This window comes from Lontra canadensis, unplaced genomic scaffold, assembly GCF_010015895.1.
Source record: "Lontra canadensis isolate GAN:19392208 unplaced genomic scaffold, GSC_riverotter_1.0 scaffold126, whole genome shotgun sequence".
NCBI lineage: Eukaryota > Metazoa > Chordata > Mammalia > Carnivora > Mustelidae > Lontra > Lontra canadensis.
In genome coordinates, this window is record NW_022631120.1 from 2,226,043 (window position 1) to 2,245,756 (window position 19,714).

Sequence of the window (19,714 nt, forward strand, 5' to 3'; positions counted from 1 at the left end):
CATCTACACGGATGTGCACACACACACAAACACACAACTAAGGCCACACCTTGCCTTCTTGTCATCCTCGGTTTAGTTATTTGGTAATTCTTTCTATGGCAGTTAATTTCAACATGCATCGTTATTCAGGACTTCACATTTTTCTTCATCACAAAAAATTTATTTCACTCCAGATTTAAGGAGGCGCTGTGCCTGGTACTCTAGGGACGAGTAGAGATGAATGCCATTTTTTCAAAATACTTTCCCACGATCTTCCCTGGAGTTGGAAATAATCAAGGGTAGTCAAGGGCAATGAATAAAAACATTTTATTTAAAAAACACCATCGAGGGCCCATTTCAGCAGCACATATATTAAAAAAACCACCCAGCGCCCACAGCTCCCGCTTTGGTAATAAGCAGAAAGGGTGGGCGAATGCTGTTTTACTGTACGAAACTGGAGACAGATCAAAGGGGGGTAAGAAGAACACCATTAAAACTGAGAAAGAAAAGTAAGTAGTAAGCGACTATGACAGAAAGGGACTTTTAAGAAAACGTCCCTGCACGACGAAATCGATCTCTTGTTCAAGGAGTACTAGTGAAGGAGGAGGTTTTAACTTACTTGCAGGATTACGGAAAAAGTTCCTCCTGGAACATTTGGTGATGGCTGTGGAGAGGTGGATGGAGAAAGATGTGAGCAGACCCCAGCGCCGGGAGGAGACACGCAGAAGTGAGGATAAGGAGAAAGAAAAATCAGGCAGACCGTCTTCGCTCAACTGTCCCTACAAAACAATGTATTTTAAAAGAATCTGAGGAGGCAAGAATTGTAATTCTCTTGGAACTATTAAAGTGTAACAGATAGCATCAGAAATCAGTTATGCTGTAAACACATTAGCGTTTCCTTTTGTTGGGAGCTGATCTCACACCTCCTGAAACTTATTACACATCACTCTACAAAATTATTATTATTATTATTATTATTTGCTTGTTCCCTTTTCTGGTTCCTACTTGTTCACATTCTGAGAGAGGACACAGGCCCTTTGGAGCTCCATCAATTCAAGCCTTTCATTTCACAGATAAAGGAGGGGAAGGTCACATTCAGCCTTGGAGGCAGACACTAGACTGGAACCAGGTCTCCTGGTCCCCCAGTGGGCGCTTTCCTAGTTACCCGGTGTGACTCCCGCCCCATCCCATCTCCCATCCATACCTGATGGCTCTCCTTCAGCCACAGGTGGCGCAGGAGGGCAGGAGGGGAAGCAACAGGGCTTTGTGGGCCTGTGTGGTGTGCTGGGGGTGTGGGACACAGAAGAGGAGGCCACAGAATGCGTCTCCTGCTTCCATCCTGAGTCTAGGAATAACCCACAGCGTACATGCACGCGGTCAGGCTACTCTGATCACCGAGCTGAGGAACACCTCCTGGTAGGGCACTGGGAGTGAGAGGAATTTCTCAAGGCTGTCCTAAGAGAGACGAAGGAGAACTCACAGTCAGGGACACGGAACTGTTCAGAAGCCCCACACGTAAAGCCCTAGTTACGGATGACATCACAAGAGCTTGAGGCTCCAGGGGACCTCACAACATGGCTCCCCGGCGTCCCTAACAACAACGCCAGCAGATGGGTGGCTAGTCAGGGCTAGGCACTGTCTCCAAATCCCCCAAGTCCAGCAGAAAGAACACAGTTGGCTGGATTCTTGTAAAACGCCCCACCGTTCTCGCATCAGCTTTTTGTTTTGCAAGTATCACTACTCAACGTTCTGAATGTTCTCATTGGGCTCTCTGTATTTCTGGGCGATGATACCAGTCACCCTGGCTGCGACATTTCTGTCTGGGGCCTCCTCAGGAAGGGTGGTCAGATCTCCCGGGGACCTCCTCTCCCGCACATCCTTTGCGAACAAAATGAAAGCATCATTGTATCTGTACAACGTCTCCCACAGAAGTCTGTGTTCAAGGACAGATACCAGGGCTATGAACTAAGGCTATCCTTTGTGATATGCGTGGACCAGGAAAACCGTGAGAGGAATGTTCTCGAAGCTTGGACAGTCTCAAGTTTATCCAAGGCATCAAAGAGCACCTCCAAAGTCTATACAATGTCCTGCAGAAACGTCTCGTGCTTGAGCTCCTGTGTTTCTGTAAAATTCTGCCAACCTCTTGCCAGAAATATGCTTTCTCATGTAGAGATGAGGGGTCGGCTTTCCCAGACGAGAGCCAGCCGCGTGCTGGGGGCTCCGTCTCAGGCGAGGACCTGCCTGCGGAGGCTACTTCGGGTGTCCTTCCACAGAGACTGCTGGATCTGATACACGGACTCCTGAAAGATTCTCTCAACCTGGGTGGGGAAGCCACGGCTGTCCTCCTCCAGGGCGTTGATGGTCCGCAGAGCGAAGGGGGTCCTCTCACGGGGCAGGGGGTTGTGGAGGGGCCGCATGGGGATGACCGAGTTGTACTTGTGCTGCCTGTTCACTGAGTTCATGAGCGACGTGTAAAACTGGAACTTGCACCAGGTGTCTCTTAGGAAGTTCTCGGTCAGCAGCAAGATGGTCCATGCGGACCCATTCACGGCGTCATCCAAGTTCTGCAGATGCTGCCGGCCGGAGGGCATCTCGGCAAAGATGATTCCGGGCTTGATGCCAAAGTCATTCTGCAGCAGGTTCTGGACCCTGAGGGCTTCATCTATGTCATCCTCTGCGTGCAGGATCACGAACTTGAGGAACACCTCCTCCTCCTCTTCCTCCTCCACCTCCTCCTCCTCCTCTTCCCCCTCCAACATGTCTCCCTGGCCCTCAGCCCCCTCATGTTCCCCAGCAGGCACCGGGGCCGGGGTCGTGGGGCTTGGCTCAGCCAGATCGTGTATGGGGAGGTCGTCCGGTTTCTTGGAAGCTGACTCCTGGAGTCCCTGACTCTTTTCCACCCTGGGGCTTGTCCCCAAGGGGAGAGAGAGAGGGCAGGGGTCTATTTTAGACTTCCCGACACCCATCATCAATATCCAAGGGAGAGGAGGACAGCTTCACTTCTTTCTCAACATTTCTTTTCATTCTACAAGGAGAAGAAATAACACAGCAGACGAATGTTGTAAATGTCATCCAAACGTTACAAACGGAAAAAACATTTTTTTTTCACTCAACCTGAAAGCCTCCAAGAGACTGTAACATAGAGGTCCCAAGAAAAAAATGTGGATCGGATCTTGGGGAAAGATCACCCTCCGTGAGTTTCACGAGGGTGACTGTGGATGGTCAAGGGGGAGTGGAACAGGGAGTCAGTGTAATGCTAACAGGAGACATTTGGAAGTCTGACAAGGAATTAGAAACCTCCAGAACAAAGTCAACTGCCTTTGGTATTTGAGGGAGACGAGTCGGTCCCATGCCAGTCTGTCCATATGGAGTTTAAATCCAACTTCTTCATTATCGAGTTATTGTGTAAACTAGAAACAGAAAAGTTGAGAGCAACAGAACACTCAAATAGTAAATAGACAACTCATTTTCATATCAAACACAATTACAAAACAGGACACAAATAAGATGACCAGCTGGCATCGTGACTAAGTCAGCACAAAGAGAAGATGTGAAACGTCAAATGAAACGACATGCATGGTTCACGGCCTTGGAGCTCTTCTCCCTGGCTGGGGTCAGGCACTGGTGTCGGGCTGGTGAAGCAAAACCTTTTTCTAGCTAATCCTGGGAATGGTTCAGAAGACTGAGTATTTACCTCGGGAAAAATTCACTTCTGGGTTTGGGAGTGACTCTGGAAACAAAGGCCAGGGATCTCCTCTAGTGAAATCAAGAAAGAATCATAATGTCTATCCTCATTTCATTATTTTATTTCGTTTATTTATTTACTTTTGTAACAGAGAAAGAGAGAGACAGAGCGCACACGTGAGGGAGAGGGAGAGACTACCAGGCAGGCTCCACACTGACCAGGGCTCGATCTCACAAACCCCCAGTTATGACCTGAACTGGAATCAAGATTCGGATGCTTAACTGAGTCACACAGACGCCCCTCCTTCTATTACTTTTAAAAAAATTTGGAAGTCAGAGTGGAAGAATTAGATCAGTTGTGAGAGAAAAGTGCTTCATGTGAACCTAGTTTAAACAAATCTTCAGATAATGTTGGCAACGTTGTTAACAGAACCCCCAAACACGCAGTTACAAAAAGGATTCTTTTATCCAAAGATAGAAAATTCAGAACAGATAAATACGGGTTTCCTATTTCCAAAAAAAGGGGGGGGGGGGGGGGGCTTTATTCCAGAGCTTTTAAATTTATTGTTCCTGAACAAAGACTAGAGTTCAAGTCAAGAATTTAATTAGGCTTGGGATCATAATGGCATCGATAACACAAGCTTACGAGTACCAAAATAATTCAAGGTTAAAGAAAACCGCTCAGCAAAAATGGTGAAGAACTGTTACGGGAAGAAAAGATGAGGAAAAACACAGAACATTTCCTTCTAACGTACCTAGGGAGAGAAAGAGTTTGCTGCTGCTCTGAACAGCGAGGCGACTGCTGGCTACCCCGATGAATGTATTATGTCTGTACTTGAGGTTCTACTCCACAGCCAAAGCTGTTACAGAAGCTGTTGTGACAGCTTCTGAGAGATACCTGAAGGCATAATTCTAAAATGCTAATACATACATCCCAAATGACAAAACTGACTGTATTTGGAGACTCTTCACTGGTTAGGACTCTCTGCTGACTCTGTTGTGTTACGATAAAAAGGTGTCACTCTGCAAAGCTGCAGAGAGAAGCTTCTCCTATACTAAAAAAGGAAAAAATTGTTAAGCGATGTAAAGAATCGTTGAATCGCTATATTGTACTAACACAACACTGTGTTAACTACATCACAATTTCAAAAGAATTGTTAAAGCGTTTAGAAGAATTTACAGAATGAATTTAAATGATCTTCACTTATGCACTGAGATTAGTTTGTTGAACCAACTTAACACCATGACCTTCCTGGCTAGCCACTGCAGGTAAGTATGCTTGAAGTAAGACAACAGCTCTTCATAAAAAGTGTCCCAAACTACTGGGGTAAAATGATGTGTCAAGCCAGACTCAATGAAATCTCTTGACATGAACAAAAATAAATAACAAAAGGAAAGAACTGCAACTTTAGGTCTCATTTTTCTTTCTTTTTTTTCCTTAACGATTTTACTTATTTATTTGACAGACAGAGATCATAAGTAGGCAGAGAGGCAGGCAGAGAGAGAGGGGCAAGCAGGCTCCCCGAGGAGCAGAGAGCCCAATTCGGGGCTCGATCCCAGGACCCTAGGATCATGACCTGAGCCGAAGGCAGAGGCTTTAACCCACTGAGACACCCAGGCGCCCCTAGGTCTCATTTTTCTTAAACACTAATCAAAAACAAAGCAAAAGCCTCCAGAAATCTTTGACAGTGCTGTTCCAACCCCCTCCTGAGCCCTCCTACCCAGCCCAGAGAGAAGAGAGTGTGTGACAACATCTGGAAAACTTCACTACCACCTTCCATGTGGAGGGGGAGAGCAAGGAGCCGGCCAAGGGGAAGACATGTGGAAAGCTGTGAGGTGGAGGGCAGCCTCTGCTGGCACCATGGTGGTTCCTAGATGGGCAAATGGTCCCCATCCTGGACTGTGGTGCTCAATGCTGGAAGGATGGGAGAGAACAGGATTGTGCTCCCACCAAGCCACTGACTCTGTCTACCAGAGGACTTTCCCACAGTGCAAGGCAGGCATGGAGGGCTGATGGAAGGAGGCTGGGAAGCCTCTGGAAGTTCCCCTCCCCATCAGGGACAGGCAAATGCGGGTGAAAACATTTCTGTGAAATGGAAGGAGTGTGAAGGCGGCCGCTGAGGAGCAGCACACAAAATCACTAGTCACGGAATGAAGACATCTGTGTATATACGTATTTTCATTTACTTTTTAAGAAAAGGTAGTGGCTAAAATACCTAATGACTTTGAAAATGTTCACAGGGAAAAATCTCCTTTCCCCATCCCACCTGTTATCCCCACGGCCTCCTACCGGCGACCACTTCAATTAGTTCCTTCAACATCTTTCCACTGTTTCTTTATGAATATATATATTTTTCTTTTCTTTTCATAAAAAATATCACTGATATATATGTATGTATAAAAAACACACACACTGCAAAACAGGAGACAGAGATACACTGCTTTTCCCTTTAAGACTAGAACCTCAGGAGGACCTGGGTGGCTCAGTGGGTTAAGCCTCTACCTTTGGCTCAGGTCATGGTCTCAGGGTCTTGGGATCGAGCCCCGCATCCAGCTCTCTGCTCAGCGGGGAGCCTGCCCCACCCCCACCTGCCTCTTTGCCTACTTGTGATCTCTCTCTGTCAAATAAATAAAACCTTAAAAAAAAAAACAAAAAAAACTAGAACCTCAGAGCTTTCCATGGCGGCAATGACTTTTTTACAAGACAATCTTGCAGCACACGGTTGTACCATAATTGTCCCCTGTTCTCGGATATGTGAGCTGTTCCCAGCAAGCTACTAGGATGAACAATGCTGCAGAGAACAGCTTTGTATAAAAGTCATCCCATCGATGTGCAGCTTCATCTGCAGAATAATTTCCCCAGATGGGATTTCCACATCAAAGGACAAATGCATTTGCAATAATGAGAGATTAGGCCAAATTACTCTCTGAAAGACTGAAACTTGTGTGTGTGTGTGTGTGTGTGTGTGCGCGCGCTTTTAACTTGATAGAATGACATCCTTACCTCTACCCCTCGTCCCAGAAAAGATCTAAGACCAAAGCTACTGATCACCGCTACAGACAACAGCCCCACTGAGCCAATGACATCCTCTCAGGGCAACAATCCCGTGGAAAAACTCAACCCAAGAGAGTGGAGCTCTTGAGCTGAAGTTCTCCAGGGAAGATCAGCAGGTCTTAGATAAGGAAGGAAGCAGAGTCCAGAATGTACCCACCTCGTATCTAGCCCAAGAGGGTCCCAATAGGATCCCCCACATTAAATAGGAGTAAGGTGAAAAGAAGACTGACAAATGTGCATTCTTGGCAAGTAGCCACACAGACTACAGGAAATGAAAACGAATATTAAGAATAGCTTGCAAACGCCAAGAATACTCTATTTTCATGAAGACTATGGAGGGAGCCAGGGGGGCTCAATTGGTTAAGCAGCCAGCTCTTGGTTTCAGCTCAAGTCATGATCTCAAGGTGGTAGGATGGAGCCCCACCTTGGGCTCTGCACTCCGTGGAGATCCTCTCTCTCTGGATGCCTGGGTGGCTCAGTTGGTTAAGCATCTGCCTTCAGCTCAGGTCATGGTCCCAGGTTCCTGGGCTTGAGTCCTACATCTGGCTCCCTGCTCAGTGGGGAACCTGCTCTCCCCTCTCCCACTCCCCCGCTTGTGTTCCCTCTCTCGCCTTTTCTGTCAAAAAAAAAAAAAAAAAGATTCTCTTTCTCTCCTTGGGCACATGTATGCACCTGCTCTCTCTCTCAATAACCTTCAAAAAAAAAAAAAAAAAGGACTATGTGCTCTGGAATCTGACTGCCTGAATGTAAATCCCAGTGCCCTGCTCTAAAACTATTGTGTGACTTAGTCCAAGTTATGTGGTATTTTTGTGCCTTAGTTTTACCACGTATAAAGCGGTGACAATTCCGGTGCCTTGAAGGTTTTTATGAAGATCAAAATGGCCGAGAACCATTCTCATACATGTTTCAGCCGTTACGGTTATTAGAGACATAACAAGGGAGATAAGGAAAAATTTACACCAACAGTGTGTAGGCTCTAGGACAGGATGGCTCCAAGTGCTGTCTGGGGACAACGGCCAGTCTCTGGATGGTCTGGCGCCAGCCCGGGACAAAAAGCAGGAGACTGTGCCAGGATATAAATCAACCAGGTAAGTGCTTTTCAGTTCAGCTGACATTCTTCTCAGAGCAAAACATTCTTTCTTTTCTTCCCCTCCCTCTTTTCCCTTCTTTCCTTCCTTTTTTGTAAGATTTTATTTTTAAGTAATCTCCACACCCAGCATGGGGTTTGAACTCATGACCCCGAGACCAAGGGTTCCACGCTCCTTCGACCAAGTTGGCCAGGCGTCCCTGCAGGACATTTTCGATGAAGGAAGTTGCACAGTTTCCCGTTGGTGCGCCCTTCTTATATTATCACAGACAATCACTCTAAGGGATGCAGTCCTCGGACACCCTAAAGAGACTGTAACCAAAGAAACAGAAATAAAAGCAGGGAGAGCAGAATCACATGAAGAGAGAGACTATAGATGAATCGAGGGTCCAACACCCTTAGGAAAGAACAGAGAAGGCAACGAACGGAATAAACATGATAAAGCCATAACAGCAGAATATGGTGGAAAGGCTTGGAAAAAATCAGAGAATGTAAAATGACAGTAAAGTCATTTGAAAAAAAAAAAAAAAAAGCTATGGAGATTGGGAGGAAAAAAAAAAAGGCAGAGTAAAAACCAATGCTTTGGGGCACCTGGGTGGCTCAGTGGGTTAAGCCTCTGCCTTCAGCTCAGGTCATGATCTCAGGGTCCTGGGATCGAGCCCCGCATCGGACTCTCTGCTCACCGGGGAGCCTGCTTCCTCCTCTCTCTCTGCCTGCCTCTCTGCCTACTTGTGATCTCTGTCAAATAAAAAAAACCAATGCATCTGAAATAGAAAATCCAATGAACGTAACACAAAATTAAAGATAGAACAGATTCGCCGCCCTCCCTCAAATGCTCAGCTTCACTGATCACAACCAGATGGTGTGTGCCTTTTCTGATGCCATTCGCCAAGCAGCCAGCAAAACGTATGACGCAGTCTTGCCAAAAATGTTTAGCCTGACTCTGACCAAGTCTTTAGACACAATTACCAGTTTACAGAAATGAGGAGGACATGAGAAACGTCCACCAAGAGGGGAAGGGAGAAACAAACTGTGTGATGTCCAGACCGTGGAAGGCCTTGCTTGGCAACATGAAGGAGAGATAAACGATAAACGCCCTGACGTGGGTAAGTCCCAAACTCATTATGGTGTATGAAGGAGGCCAGACTGGGAAAAAAAAAAAAAAAAAAGTAGAGATTTTGATTCCATTTATATCCAGATCCACAAAATGCAAATCGATCTACAGGGACTGAGAGCATTGCTTCAGACCTGTCAGAAGGGAGCTTGATCACCCCTTTTCTGTGTAATTTTCCTCCTTGTCTACATGGCATCTTTTTTTTTTTTTTTTATTAAAGATTTTGTTTATTTGACAGAGAGGGACCACAAGCAGGGGGAGTGGGAGAGGGAGAAGCAGGCTTCTCGCTGAGAAGGGAGCCTGATGCTCAATCCCAGGACCCCGGGATCATGACCTGAGCCGAAGGCAGACGCTTAATGACTGAGCCACCTAGGCGCCCCTAAATAAAATCTTTTTTTTTTTTTTTTTTTTTTTTAAAGATGGCTGTTTGCTATAGAGAAAGAGCTAGTGGAGAGGGGCAGTTCAGCGATGCTGGAAAGACAAGGACTGCTGGAGGGATGGCTTGTATAGGGAAGTGGGGGGATCCGGTGGGCCAACAGAGGGGTCTGCCTTTGTTGGGGAGAAAAGTGACCATTTTCCCCAGTGAAAATGAGAGAGGGCGGAAGAAACAGATACAGGTACAGATGGGTACGGCAGGGGACACCCGCGTTCGTTCCCTTCTGACTGCTTCAACAGTCTCAGTAAAATAGGAAGCCAAACCACTTCCTAAGGACTGCCCCAAACCTCTACCTCATTTTGTTTTTTTTTAAATTAGCATGATGAAGCTATATAGCCCTTTAACCGCACAATTTCTTTCTTTTTTTTAAAGATTTTATTTATTTATTTGACAGATAGAAACCACAAGTAGGCAGAGAGGCAGGCAGAGAGAGGGGAAGGGAAGCAGGCTTCCCGCTGAGCAGAGAGCTCGATCCCAGGACCCTGAGATCATGACCTGAGCCGAAGGCAGAGGCTTTAACCCACTGAGCCACCCAGGCTCCCCATCATTTTGAAACATGAACAGTACAGGATGGAACCAGTTAAGGGGAAATGGCTGTGTCCCCAAGGCTATCATCCTTTCTGGGCCCCAGGGCCGGTAGGAACCCCAGCAGAGGACTTCCAGGCAGGAGGAGAGCTCCGGGCAGCAGCCAGGGACGCCCCTCCCAGGACAGCCTCTCTTCCTCAGAAACCGCCCATGGGTTCCTCGAGGGCACCTACTGCCATCAGATCTCTCGACCCTATACCTGGCTAAACGCAAACAGCACGGCGAACTTTCCTTTCATGCTCAGCTGACTTCTCTCACCTGGCCTTTGGTGAGGGTTAATTTTCTGCGCTGGGGCCTGGCTGTAGTTCAAACAGCAGTCCAGATGCTGCAGTGAAGGTATTTTTTAGACGGGCTTACCCTTTAGAGGGGTATCCTGGGAGTCAAGCCGATTACCCCCCGGACTGTGGGTGGTGACAACCTTCAGAGCAATACAGCTAGTCCCCAATTTATGATGGTTTCACTGACAATGTTTCGAATTCACCACGCGCAGAAGTGATACACATTCAGTAGAAAGCATACTCGGAACTGAGAACCCTCCTCAAGTGTGCGCTGCCCAGAGTGAGGAGTTCACATGTGCATTTTTGAAACACTGTGACCACGTGGGAAGAGAGGCTCCCAACAGCAGTTGAGTGAAAGAAGGAACCATAATCATCTGACGATAAAATGCATGCACTCATTCAATTCTGTCTGTCCGCGTATCTACCCCAGAAAAAGCTAACTGCGGAACTCACTGCCTCTGAAACAAGGTATTTCAGAGGAAGGCAGCCAGAGCTTGAACCCTCCAGCCAGCGAGAGCCGCCTTCTTTCCCATCTGAACAGCACCATCTAGTGGCGAAAGCACGTAACATCAGTGGTTCCTTGTTCAATTAGGAAGTCGTTAGCAGAAGTGTGGTGGGAAACTTACTCGCATCAAGACCTCTGGGTTTCAGGGATGTGAAGCGAGGCTGAGGCAACAGTCACTGCGCTAGTGCTCCATCCAGGACAGGGGGCACTGCAGAAGCGCTCAGGAGGGATCCCTGCAGCAGAGGAAACTTGCGTAAGGCCGAGGGAGGTGGACACTTTCAGGGCGGGAGGGGCAGCAACTGCAAAACCACTGGGGTACCACAGAGTGAAGTGCCCTTGGGATTGGTCCCTGCTGGGTGCTTCTAAGGCTCAGGTATGTGGGGTTGGGAAGAGGGAAGGTACCAGTGAGATGTAAGGATGGAGCTAAACAGGATTAGTGAGTGAGGGGCCTGACATATTCTGTTGAGGACTCTTGTGGGTTGTTTTTTTTTTTTTTTAAGATTTTATTTATTTGAGAGAGAGAACATGAGCAGAGCAGAGGGGCAGGGGGAGATGGAGAAGCAGGCTCCCACCTAGTGCAGAGCCTAATGTGGGGCTCGATCCTAGGACACTGGGATCATGACCTGAGCGGAAGACAGACACTTAACCGACTGAGCCATCCAGGCACCCAAAGACTTTGAATGTGATCACACCGGCAGACAGAGAGCCCCTGGCAGGCGGTGAGCAAGAGAGACATGGTCCGACTTGTCCAGGATGGCCTCACATCGCTCAGGGCAGGAGACCAGGCTGCGCTGTATGGAGCTCTGCTCTGGGAGAGCCTCCTGCTGAGAGGCTGTGGCAGGAACCCAGGGGAGGACGCAGAGCCCTGCACTGAGGAAGGGAGTGGGACACACAAAGGTTCGCAGGGAGGCATTGGGGGCTCATAGTGCAAGACGCCCATATGCCTCCCAAGCCAGTGCCCTGTGTAGCCTGGTGAGTGGTGCTGCCATCCACTGATGGGAGCAGGGTGGGGGGTGCATGACCCATCCCTCCAGTCTGGGACACAGGGAGCTTGCCCCATGACCTAGAGGGGGAGCTGTCCAGGAGGTGTTCACACTGGTAGGTCCGGGGCTCCGGAGGTGAAATCCTGAGCACCTGGGAATATGCAGAAGGAGAAGAGCAGAGAGCTGAAGACAGAGCTGATGCCAAAGGGGCGTCTGGACCAGGAGGAGCCAGGTGGGAGGGGGAGGAGTGGCAACGGTGTGGCAGGGAAATCAGACCTACGGTGGGACTGGGAGCCAAAGAAAGAGAAGGCTTCCAACAGGGGTCAGCACCCACAGTACTTAGCACCTCGAGGCCCCCAGAACAATAACAGGAACGGCAAACTCACAGAAGGAGCCGCATTGTGCTCGGGAGTCCACAGTGGGTGGGGCAAGGGGAAGGGGAAAAAGCCTTGCTAAGAGCGAGAAAGACCAGCAGCTACAAGGCAATGCAGGGTCAGGAGACGTCGTTAGGAGAAGAGTAACTGGGAAAGCTCAGAAATGGAGAGGATTTGCTCATAGAGAGAGGATGACAAATGTGGGTGTGCCCTGGTCACTGGGCAGCTCGGTCTCTCCTACTCTCCCTCGGGCCACCCCACTCCTGAGTGTTTTGGGTCCTGGGATAACACCTGTGATGATGTTATAACCTATGGGACTTCCAGGGAGAAAGCGAGTGCCCCTTGTTTCTAGGAGGGGTAGCTGAGTTATACTGCGAGACAGCATCCTGTTGCTGCCGGTGCTTTCTGGAAGCACGAGTATGCGAAGATGGGGGAGAGTCTGGAGGTGAAGCCGCCAGTGGGGTGTTCTGCAGCAGAGCCTGCAAACTGGCTCATCCGAAATGGACTCTGACTTCCTGGCTGCAGATCTCCGGTACCTCCTGTACCACCAGCGCTAAAAGCTGAATTTCCCAGGCTTCCCCCAAAAGGAAGATCCCAGGTATAACATCAGTTCTGCCAATCAGAGGCACTTACATGTCTGAGTTAACCACGGGCAGAGAGAGGCAGAGCCCAAGGCAGCGGCGCTGCTAGTTAAGGCTCCCAAGGCAGCAGCTTGCTGATCTGGCAGGAGCGCCCGTGGCAGAAGCCCAGCTCTGCTAGACTGAGTCTAAGTGTTGCTCTGAGGTCTTCCTAGAAACCCAACCTGGAGTCTAGTTCTTCAACTCCCCCCATGATATTCTAAGTCCCATAATATCCTCAAATGCATACCTTTCTGCTTCAACTACCTGCAGTAGATTCTGTTCTATACAACCCAGCTGTGATGGACAGAGCATCCAAATTCACGACAAGGCATGATGGCAAAGGTCAGCAGCCAAACGTGGTCCGCCACCTGTTTTTGCAAATAAAGTTTTATTGGGAGAAAGCCATGTACATTCACTGATGTATTGTCTATGGCTTTTTTTTTTAAGATTTTATTTATTTATTTATTTGTACTAGAGCAAGTGAGCGAGCACACAAGCAGGGGGACCTGCAGGCAGAAGGAGAACCAGATTCTCTGCTGAGCAGAGAGCCTGATGTGGGACTGGATCCCAGGTTCCTGGCATCATGACCTGAAGTAAAGGCAGCTGCTTAACCGACTGAGCCACCCATGTGTCCTTCTATGGCTGTTTTTGTAAATAAAGTTTTATTGGAAGAAAACAATGCACATTCACTCATGTGCTGTCTATGGCTAATTTCACACTAGAAAGGCAGAGCCAAGTAGTTCCAGGGGAAACCATATGGCCCATAAGAGCCCACGATATTTACTCTTTGGCTCTTTCCAGAAAGTTTGCTGAACTACAGCAATTCCCAGAACTACATACAGCATGGGACAGCTGAGCTCCATGAGGCTGCCAGGATGCCAAAGAAAAGACCTATGCCAGCCAGAGGAGGAACATGTGGACTTTTCTTTGACTTCTTTACACTGGAAATCTTTTTAAGTCCCACTCGGGTATTCAATAACTTCAGGAATACGATAAGCAGAATCAGAAGCCACTCGATCTTATACTGTAATAACATTATTGACGACTGGCCATCATGTATTCATTTTCTTCTTTTGGGGGTTGCGCAGAATCCGTAAGGATGGCAAAAGCCGACATCAGTAAAAGGGTTAACTGTCATGTATTCCCCATTGATATTTATTCATGGTCAAAGGGAACCAGTGGCTGCATTTTTCATTTTAAGTAGCAGGCTTGTAAGAGAAAGGTGTTATAGGAGCCTAGCCCCCTAGTACTGTGGTGTCATGCGCTGATCACAACTACAGTTAATGACGTGTACGTGTATCTGCTTAGTTTCTCATTTTTTCCCCCTAGAATGTAAACCCTACCACAACAATGCCCAGATCTGTCCTATTCTCTGCTGTAACTCCAGGGTCTAGGGCACAGCCAGCATTCAAGAACGAAGGAAGGAGACAGCATTCCAGATGTAAGAGTAACGCAGCCTTCTAGGTTTCGAGGGAGAGCTAAACACAGACCGCTTTACCATCATCTTCACTATCACATAAATTACTAACTCAAGCAGAAGAGGAACTAGCTAGCCCATCCAAACGTAGTTTTAAATGAGCCATGATGTTGCATTAAAAAAAAATGATGTGAATATAAATAAGGTACATTCAAGATACCTCCGCTTCCACTCCTATGGAATTTGGATGCTCTCCCATGCATTCACCTCTGAGCTGTTCCCAAAGTCCCATCCATCTATTCCACCTCCAAAATACATCTCAAGTCTTCCCACGGTCCTTCTGCACCCGCTTTGGCTCTGGATCAACACATTTCCACAATCCTGCTTCCCTCTTGGTCTGGTACACACTCTCCCAGCCAGCCTGCTCCTTTCCCCGCGTGGCTGCCACAATGATCTTCACGAAAAACACCCGTCAATGACATTACTCCCCTTTACAATTCTGCAAGGGCTTCCTACTGCTCTTAGACTTAACAACAATTTTTTAAAATTATGCAAGTATCAGATGTACAGGATTATAATTCAATATCTATATGCACTACAAAGTGATCAGCACCTGAAAGCCTCGTTATCTCCCACAGAATTTCTTAAGATGGCAAACGGCGAGACACTGCTTGATCAGGCTCCTTCCTCCAGCCTCCTCTCATGTCTCTCTCCCCATGTTCCCCCAGTTCCCTACACATGGTCTCTTTTTTCAATTCCTCAGGTTAGCTCAACTTTGTCCTCTCACAGGATCTCTGGGAACGTGTCATTGCAATTCTGACGTCTGAGGCAGAGGACTGTATTTTCTTATTATTAGAGAATGTGGACACAGTATCAGAGGCTAGTTGAAGTTCTACTGGAGGTAAACAATCAAAATGTCCAAATACTGATGAAAGACAAGCATAATTAGAAAAAAGTCAGGGTTCCCTCTCCCACAGCCCCTCCCCTTGCTTGTGCTCTCTAAATAAATAAATAAAATCTTTTTTAAAAAAGTTTGCTGGAAATAATTTTAAGGACCTGAGAAAATGTTTCTATAAGTGAACAAAAGTAGCCTATACAGTCTGATCTCATCTATAGTATGATATCAGCTTTGTGAAACATGCTGTAGAGAAAACAGATGGGAAAAAAGTACACCAAAAAGATATCATTGGTTATCTGTGTGCGGCAGAGGTGTGAATATACATATATCTATATGCATCTCTCTATATATCTTCTTTTTCTACAATGATAATGCAAACAGTGTGGGGGGAGGTTTTTTAGTAACTTAAAAAAAATGGGGGCACCTGGGTGGCTCAGTGGGTTAAAGCCTCTGCCTTCGGCTCAAGTCATAATCTCAGGGTCCTGGGATCCAGCATCCACATAGGGCTCTCTGCTCAGCAGGGAGCCTGCTTCCCCCCCTCTCTCTGCCTGCCTCTCTGCCTACCTGTGATTTCTGTGTGTCAAATAAATAAATAAAATCTTCAAAAAAAATGGTTTTCGAGGTTTTTGTACTTTTAAATAGAAGTCATATGAACTTGATGTCCAGATATATTGCTTATGGGCCATATCTGCACATTCCAGATGGCTTTAGCCCATCTCCATGATTAACTGTCTGCTCTCCTATTTTGTTTTTTTAAAGATTTTATGAGCAGGGAGCCCAATGCGGGGCTCGATCCCAGGACCCTGAGATCATGACCTGAGCCGAAGGCAGAGGCTTAACCCACTGAGCCATCCAGGCGCCCCTGCTCTCCGTTTTTTGAATGTGTATACAAACTTCCCCAGAGTCCAGGATTGCTAATTCTAAATCAAAACAGGGCCCCTCCAATTTCTACTTTATGGTAAAGCACCAGAAGGCAGAATATGTACCTCCCTTGTTCTGAAAACAGGTCCTTAGAGCAAGTCAATGTGTCATCACTTATAAAACAACAGAAACGAACGCAAAAACTTTTGTTTCTGCAAGGTATAAACACAAAAATACACGCACGGATCTTCGAGGGCACCTGCTTTTCAGCTGTGTGGCCTCCTTTCTCCGCTGCTGGGAAGCTCCAGGTTAAGGAGTGCTCAACACAGCAGCTTATGACAGATGTTCTGATTTTAACGTCACTCCTGGCTTCGCCTTAACTGACCTGTTCTTATCTTCGGTTTGTTCCGTACTCCAAATGCCCTCATTGGAAATGTTTATTTAATCCTCCATTTTACATATTTATTCAAGCACCTGAAATCCCAATTCTGAAATGAGAGCTTTTGTGTCTTCTCTTTTAAAAGGGAAAAGGGACGGCTGGGTGGCTCAGTCAGTCAAAAGCCTGCCTTGGGCTGAGGTCATGATCCCAGGGTCCTGGAATCGGATCGAGCCCACCCACGTCGGGCTCCCTGCTCAGTGGGGAATCTGTTTCCCACTCTCCCTCTCTCGCTGTGTCTCTGTCAAATAAATAAAATCTTTTTAAAAAATTTTTTTAAATAAATAAATAAACGAAGGGAAAGTAGGTACACATGCTACTGATGTCATCACAGACCTAGCTCCTCGGGAGGAAAGTGATAAAGAAGCATTAAACATTAAACAGTCTTTTATCCCCCAAAAGCCTTTCCTAATAATAAAAATATTGTTTTTCACTTCTATCCCCACTTACCTTAAAAGGAGACCCGAATTTCACTACAAATTCTTGATATTCTGATACTGACTTAGTCACCACACAACTCAGAAACGTGTATAATATTCCCCGAACAAGTGCCTTCGTTTTCTTCTTCCCATTGAAACTACCTATTCCTGGGACACCTGGGTGGTTCAGTCTGCTAAGCGTCTACCTTTGGCTCAGGTCATGATCCTGGGGTCCTGGGATCAAGTCCCGCATCAGGCTCTCTGCTCAGCAGGGAGCCTGCTTCCCCCTCCCCCACCTCTCTGCCTACTTGTGATCTCTTTCTGTCAAGGAAATAAATAAAATCTTAAACAAACAAACAAAAAAACTACTTATTCCTGGTGCCATTCAAAAAAACCTCCAAATGAGCAACTATCATTTCCTAATGAGATGAAGGAATTGAAAAAAAATTACTGCACATTCCTTTCGGCAAAGAGAACATTTTTCTTTCATTTTCTATATTTAAAGGAAAACTTCTCCAAATCAGGAAGCACATTTTATAAAAACGCTGACTATAACAACAAACTGTACGTCTTATCAAAATGAGGCTCAAGACTAACATGGTTGTGCATTTTTAATATTAGAGAACCCTAGACGCCAACAAGGGCTTAAAGGGGTCCATGCTTCGTGGAACACTAGAGAATAACAATCAGTATCTAACAACAACCGGCACCAAAGGTCAGGAGCAAAGGGCTGATAAAATAGCCAAAAAGGCAGTAATCCCAGATAGCATTTCAACAGGGAAGCGAGGTGAGTGAAGGTCGGCAGCCTGTGAGGGTGCAGCCCAGGCCCACTGTAGGCAAAAAGAACAGCAGTGAGGTCAAGGTCACTTAGCGGAGTAAGCAAGGACCAAGGGGAGAGCCGAGATCAGAAAAGTTTTTGGAAGTTCGATCACACAGGGCTTTGAAGCCATCGCAAGAGTCCAGTTTTCATGATTTTGATCAGAAGGTACCAGAAAGTTTTGAAGGGAAGTGAAAGTTCTGATGATATTTTTTAAAAAAAAATCACTGCTGTCTGGGGCTCCTGGGTGGCTCCGTGGGTTAGGCCTCTGCCTTCGGCTCAGGTCACCATCTCAGAGTCCTGGGATCAAGACCCGCATTGGGCTCTCTGCTCAGCAGGGAGCCTGCTTGCCCCTCTCTCTCTGCCTGCCTCTCTGCCGACTTGTGATCTCTTTCTGTGTCAAATAAATAAATAAAATCTTAAAAAAAATAATCACTGCTGTTTGGACAGAGACCATAGAGGAAGGAGAGCAGAAGCAGGAAGACCAAATCAGAGACTTAACAGTCATCTAGGTAAGAGGTTACTGTGGTTTTTGTTGGAGAGGGGCTGAGATGTGGTCAGATTGGAGATATTTCTTCAAGGCAGAGCTAGCAGAATTGGCTGGCTGCTTGGATGTTGGATCTGAGCTAAGAAAACCGCAGGAACCTCGAGTGTGGTAAGGAAGGTCAATGAGGGAGAAACAAAAGGGCGGACTGGGTGGGTGTGGTACCCCCCAGATTCTGTCTGGACATCCTAAACTCGAATGCCCATCAGACTTCTAAGCAGAGCTGTTAAGGAAACAGCTAGAAATATGCATCTGGAACTCGGGACAGAAGGAAAGCGAAACACTGGGAGGCACCAGCTTATTATGGATGTTATTTACAGTCCTGAGAGAGGACTGGGGATGGAAACTGCTTTGGGACAAAGTATGGCTAGAAAGAAACTATGTCCAAGCACCGGGCGCTGCGGCTCGCCCGCTAACATTCAGCCGCTGGGAAAAGAAACAGAAACCTAGAGACGCAGGAGGACGGGCCGGGGAGAAGGAAGGAAATGCGGGAGAATGTGGCGACCTGGAAGCCAACTGAAGAAGAAACATGGAAGACCAGGGAGCAAGCAACCGCGTGGTGTAGGAAGGTGAACACCTGCACAGACCCCAGACTTCACAAGGGCGCCGGGGGTGGTGGAGGCAGCCTGCGAAGAGAGGGCGCAGGAGGAGACCGGCGTGGAACCTGACGCTGGGGAGCAAGGCTTCCATTCAAACAGAGTGCTGCTTTTTGTTTTGTTCTTAAATAAAGGGACAGCTGGGACCTCGCAGGGGACGTCGGGGCGAGGGGGTGTTCAAGGACGAAGAGGTTTAGGAGCAGGTCCTTGTTAAATAAATAAAAGCATCACGAGGAGCAAATGATCACAGACCAGGTGCCCGTGACTCCGCCACCTAAGCGTGACTTAGGCTCTGCACAGCGGACGCGCGAGCGAGGCGGTCCGGTATCAGTGAGACAGAAAAGACAGTTACTCGGCTCCGTGTCCGGCCAACACGCTCTTCCGAGCGTTCAAGGGCCTCCTCTCCTGCCCTGACAGTCCTTTCCCCTCTTCCGTTCACGGCCTGACAACGGGCTCAGAGCTGCGGGTCCGAAGTGCTCTTATCCAAACCCGCTTCTGGCCAAGACGCCGGCCAAACACGAAAACCCAAACCGAAAGTATCAGCATGGGTTCCGCGGGTCCGGCTGAGGCTGGCGCAGGACGTCTCGGCCGCCTGCTTCTGTTCTGAGGTTTTTTCCCCCAGAAACAGCTGGTCAGAAGGAAACTGTGAAGCAAAGCAGAAGGCTGCGCGGACTCTCACAGCAAAAGGAGGAAAGCGCCCGCCGCCCCCAAGCCCCGCTGCCCCGCCGCCGCTCCAGCCCCGACGCGCGCTACTCGCCTGCACAGCGGCGGCCACCACCGCGCCCCGCGACTCCCTAGTCTTCCTCTCCCCACCGGAGAAGCCGCCTACGGCGACTTCCCGCGCGCCGCCGGGACTGAGGGCGCGCGACCCCGCGCGCAGGCCCCGCCCCTCGCGTGCCCACGCCCGCCCCTTCCGCGCGCCGCCTGGAGGGAGTGGGGCCCAGGTCCGGCGCGCAGGCCCCGCCCACCGCGTGCCCACGCCCACCGCCCCGCGCGCCGCGGGGAGGGAGCGGTGCCCAGGTCGGG

At 48.1% G+C, this 19,714-nt stretch overlaps 1 protein-coding gene across 3 annotated transcripts; it reads right to left on the minus strand.

Annotated features, from left to right (window-relative positions):
- Positions 1-455: 455 nt before the first annotated feature.
- TICAM2 (toll like receptor adaptor molecule 2) lies at positions 456-19,514 on the minus strand. 3 transcript variants are annotated; one of them, XM_032842250.1, is made up of 2 exons: positions 19,446-19,514; positions 456-3,004 (listed from the first exon to the last, which is right to left on the minus strand). In XM_032842250.1, the coding sequence occupies exon 2, from the start codon at positions 2,946-2,948 to the stop codon at positions 2,205-2,207; it is 744 nt and encodes a 247-aa protein (XP_032698141.1). In that variant the 5' UTR covers positions 2,949-3,004; positions 19,446-19,514; the 3' UTR covers positions 456-2,204. The 3 variants fall into 3 exon arrangements, with proteins under 3 accessions (XP_032698141.1, XP_032698140.1, XP_032698142.1); XM_032842249.1 differs by lacking the exon at positions 19,446-19,514 and adding an exon at positions 10,845-10,886; XM_032842251.1 differs by lacking the exon at positions 19,446-19,514 and adding an exon at positions 8,748-8,757.
- Positions 19,515-19,714: the final 200 nt, after the last annotated feature.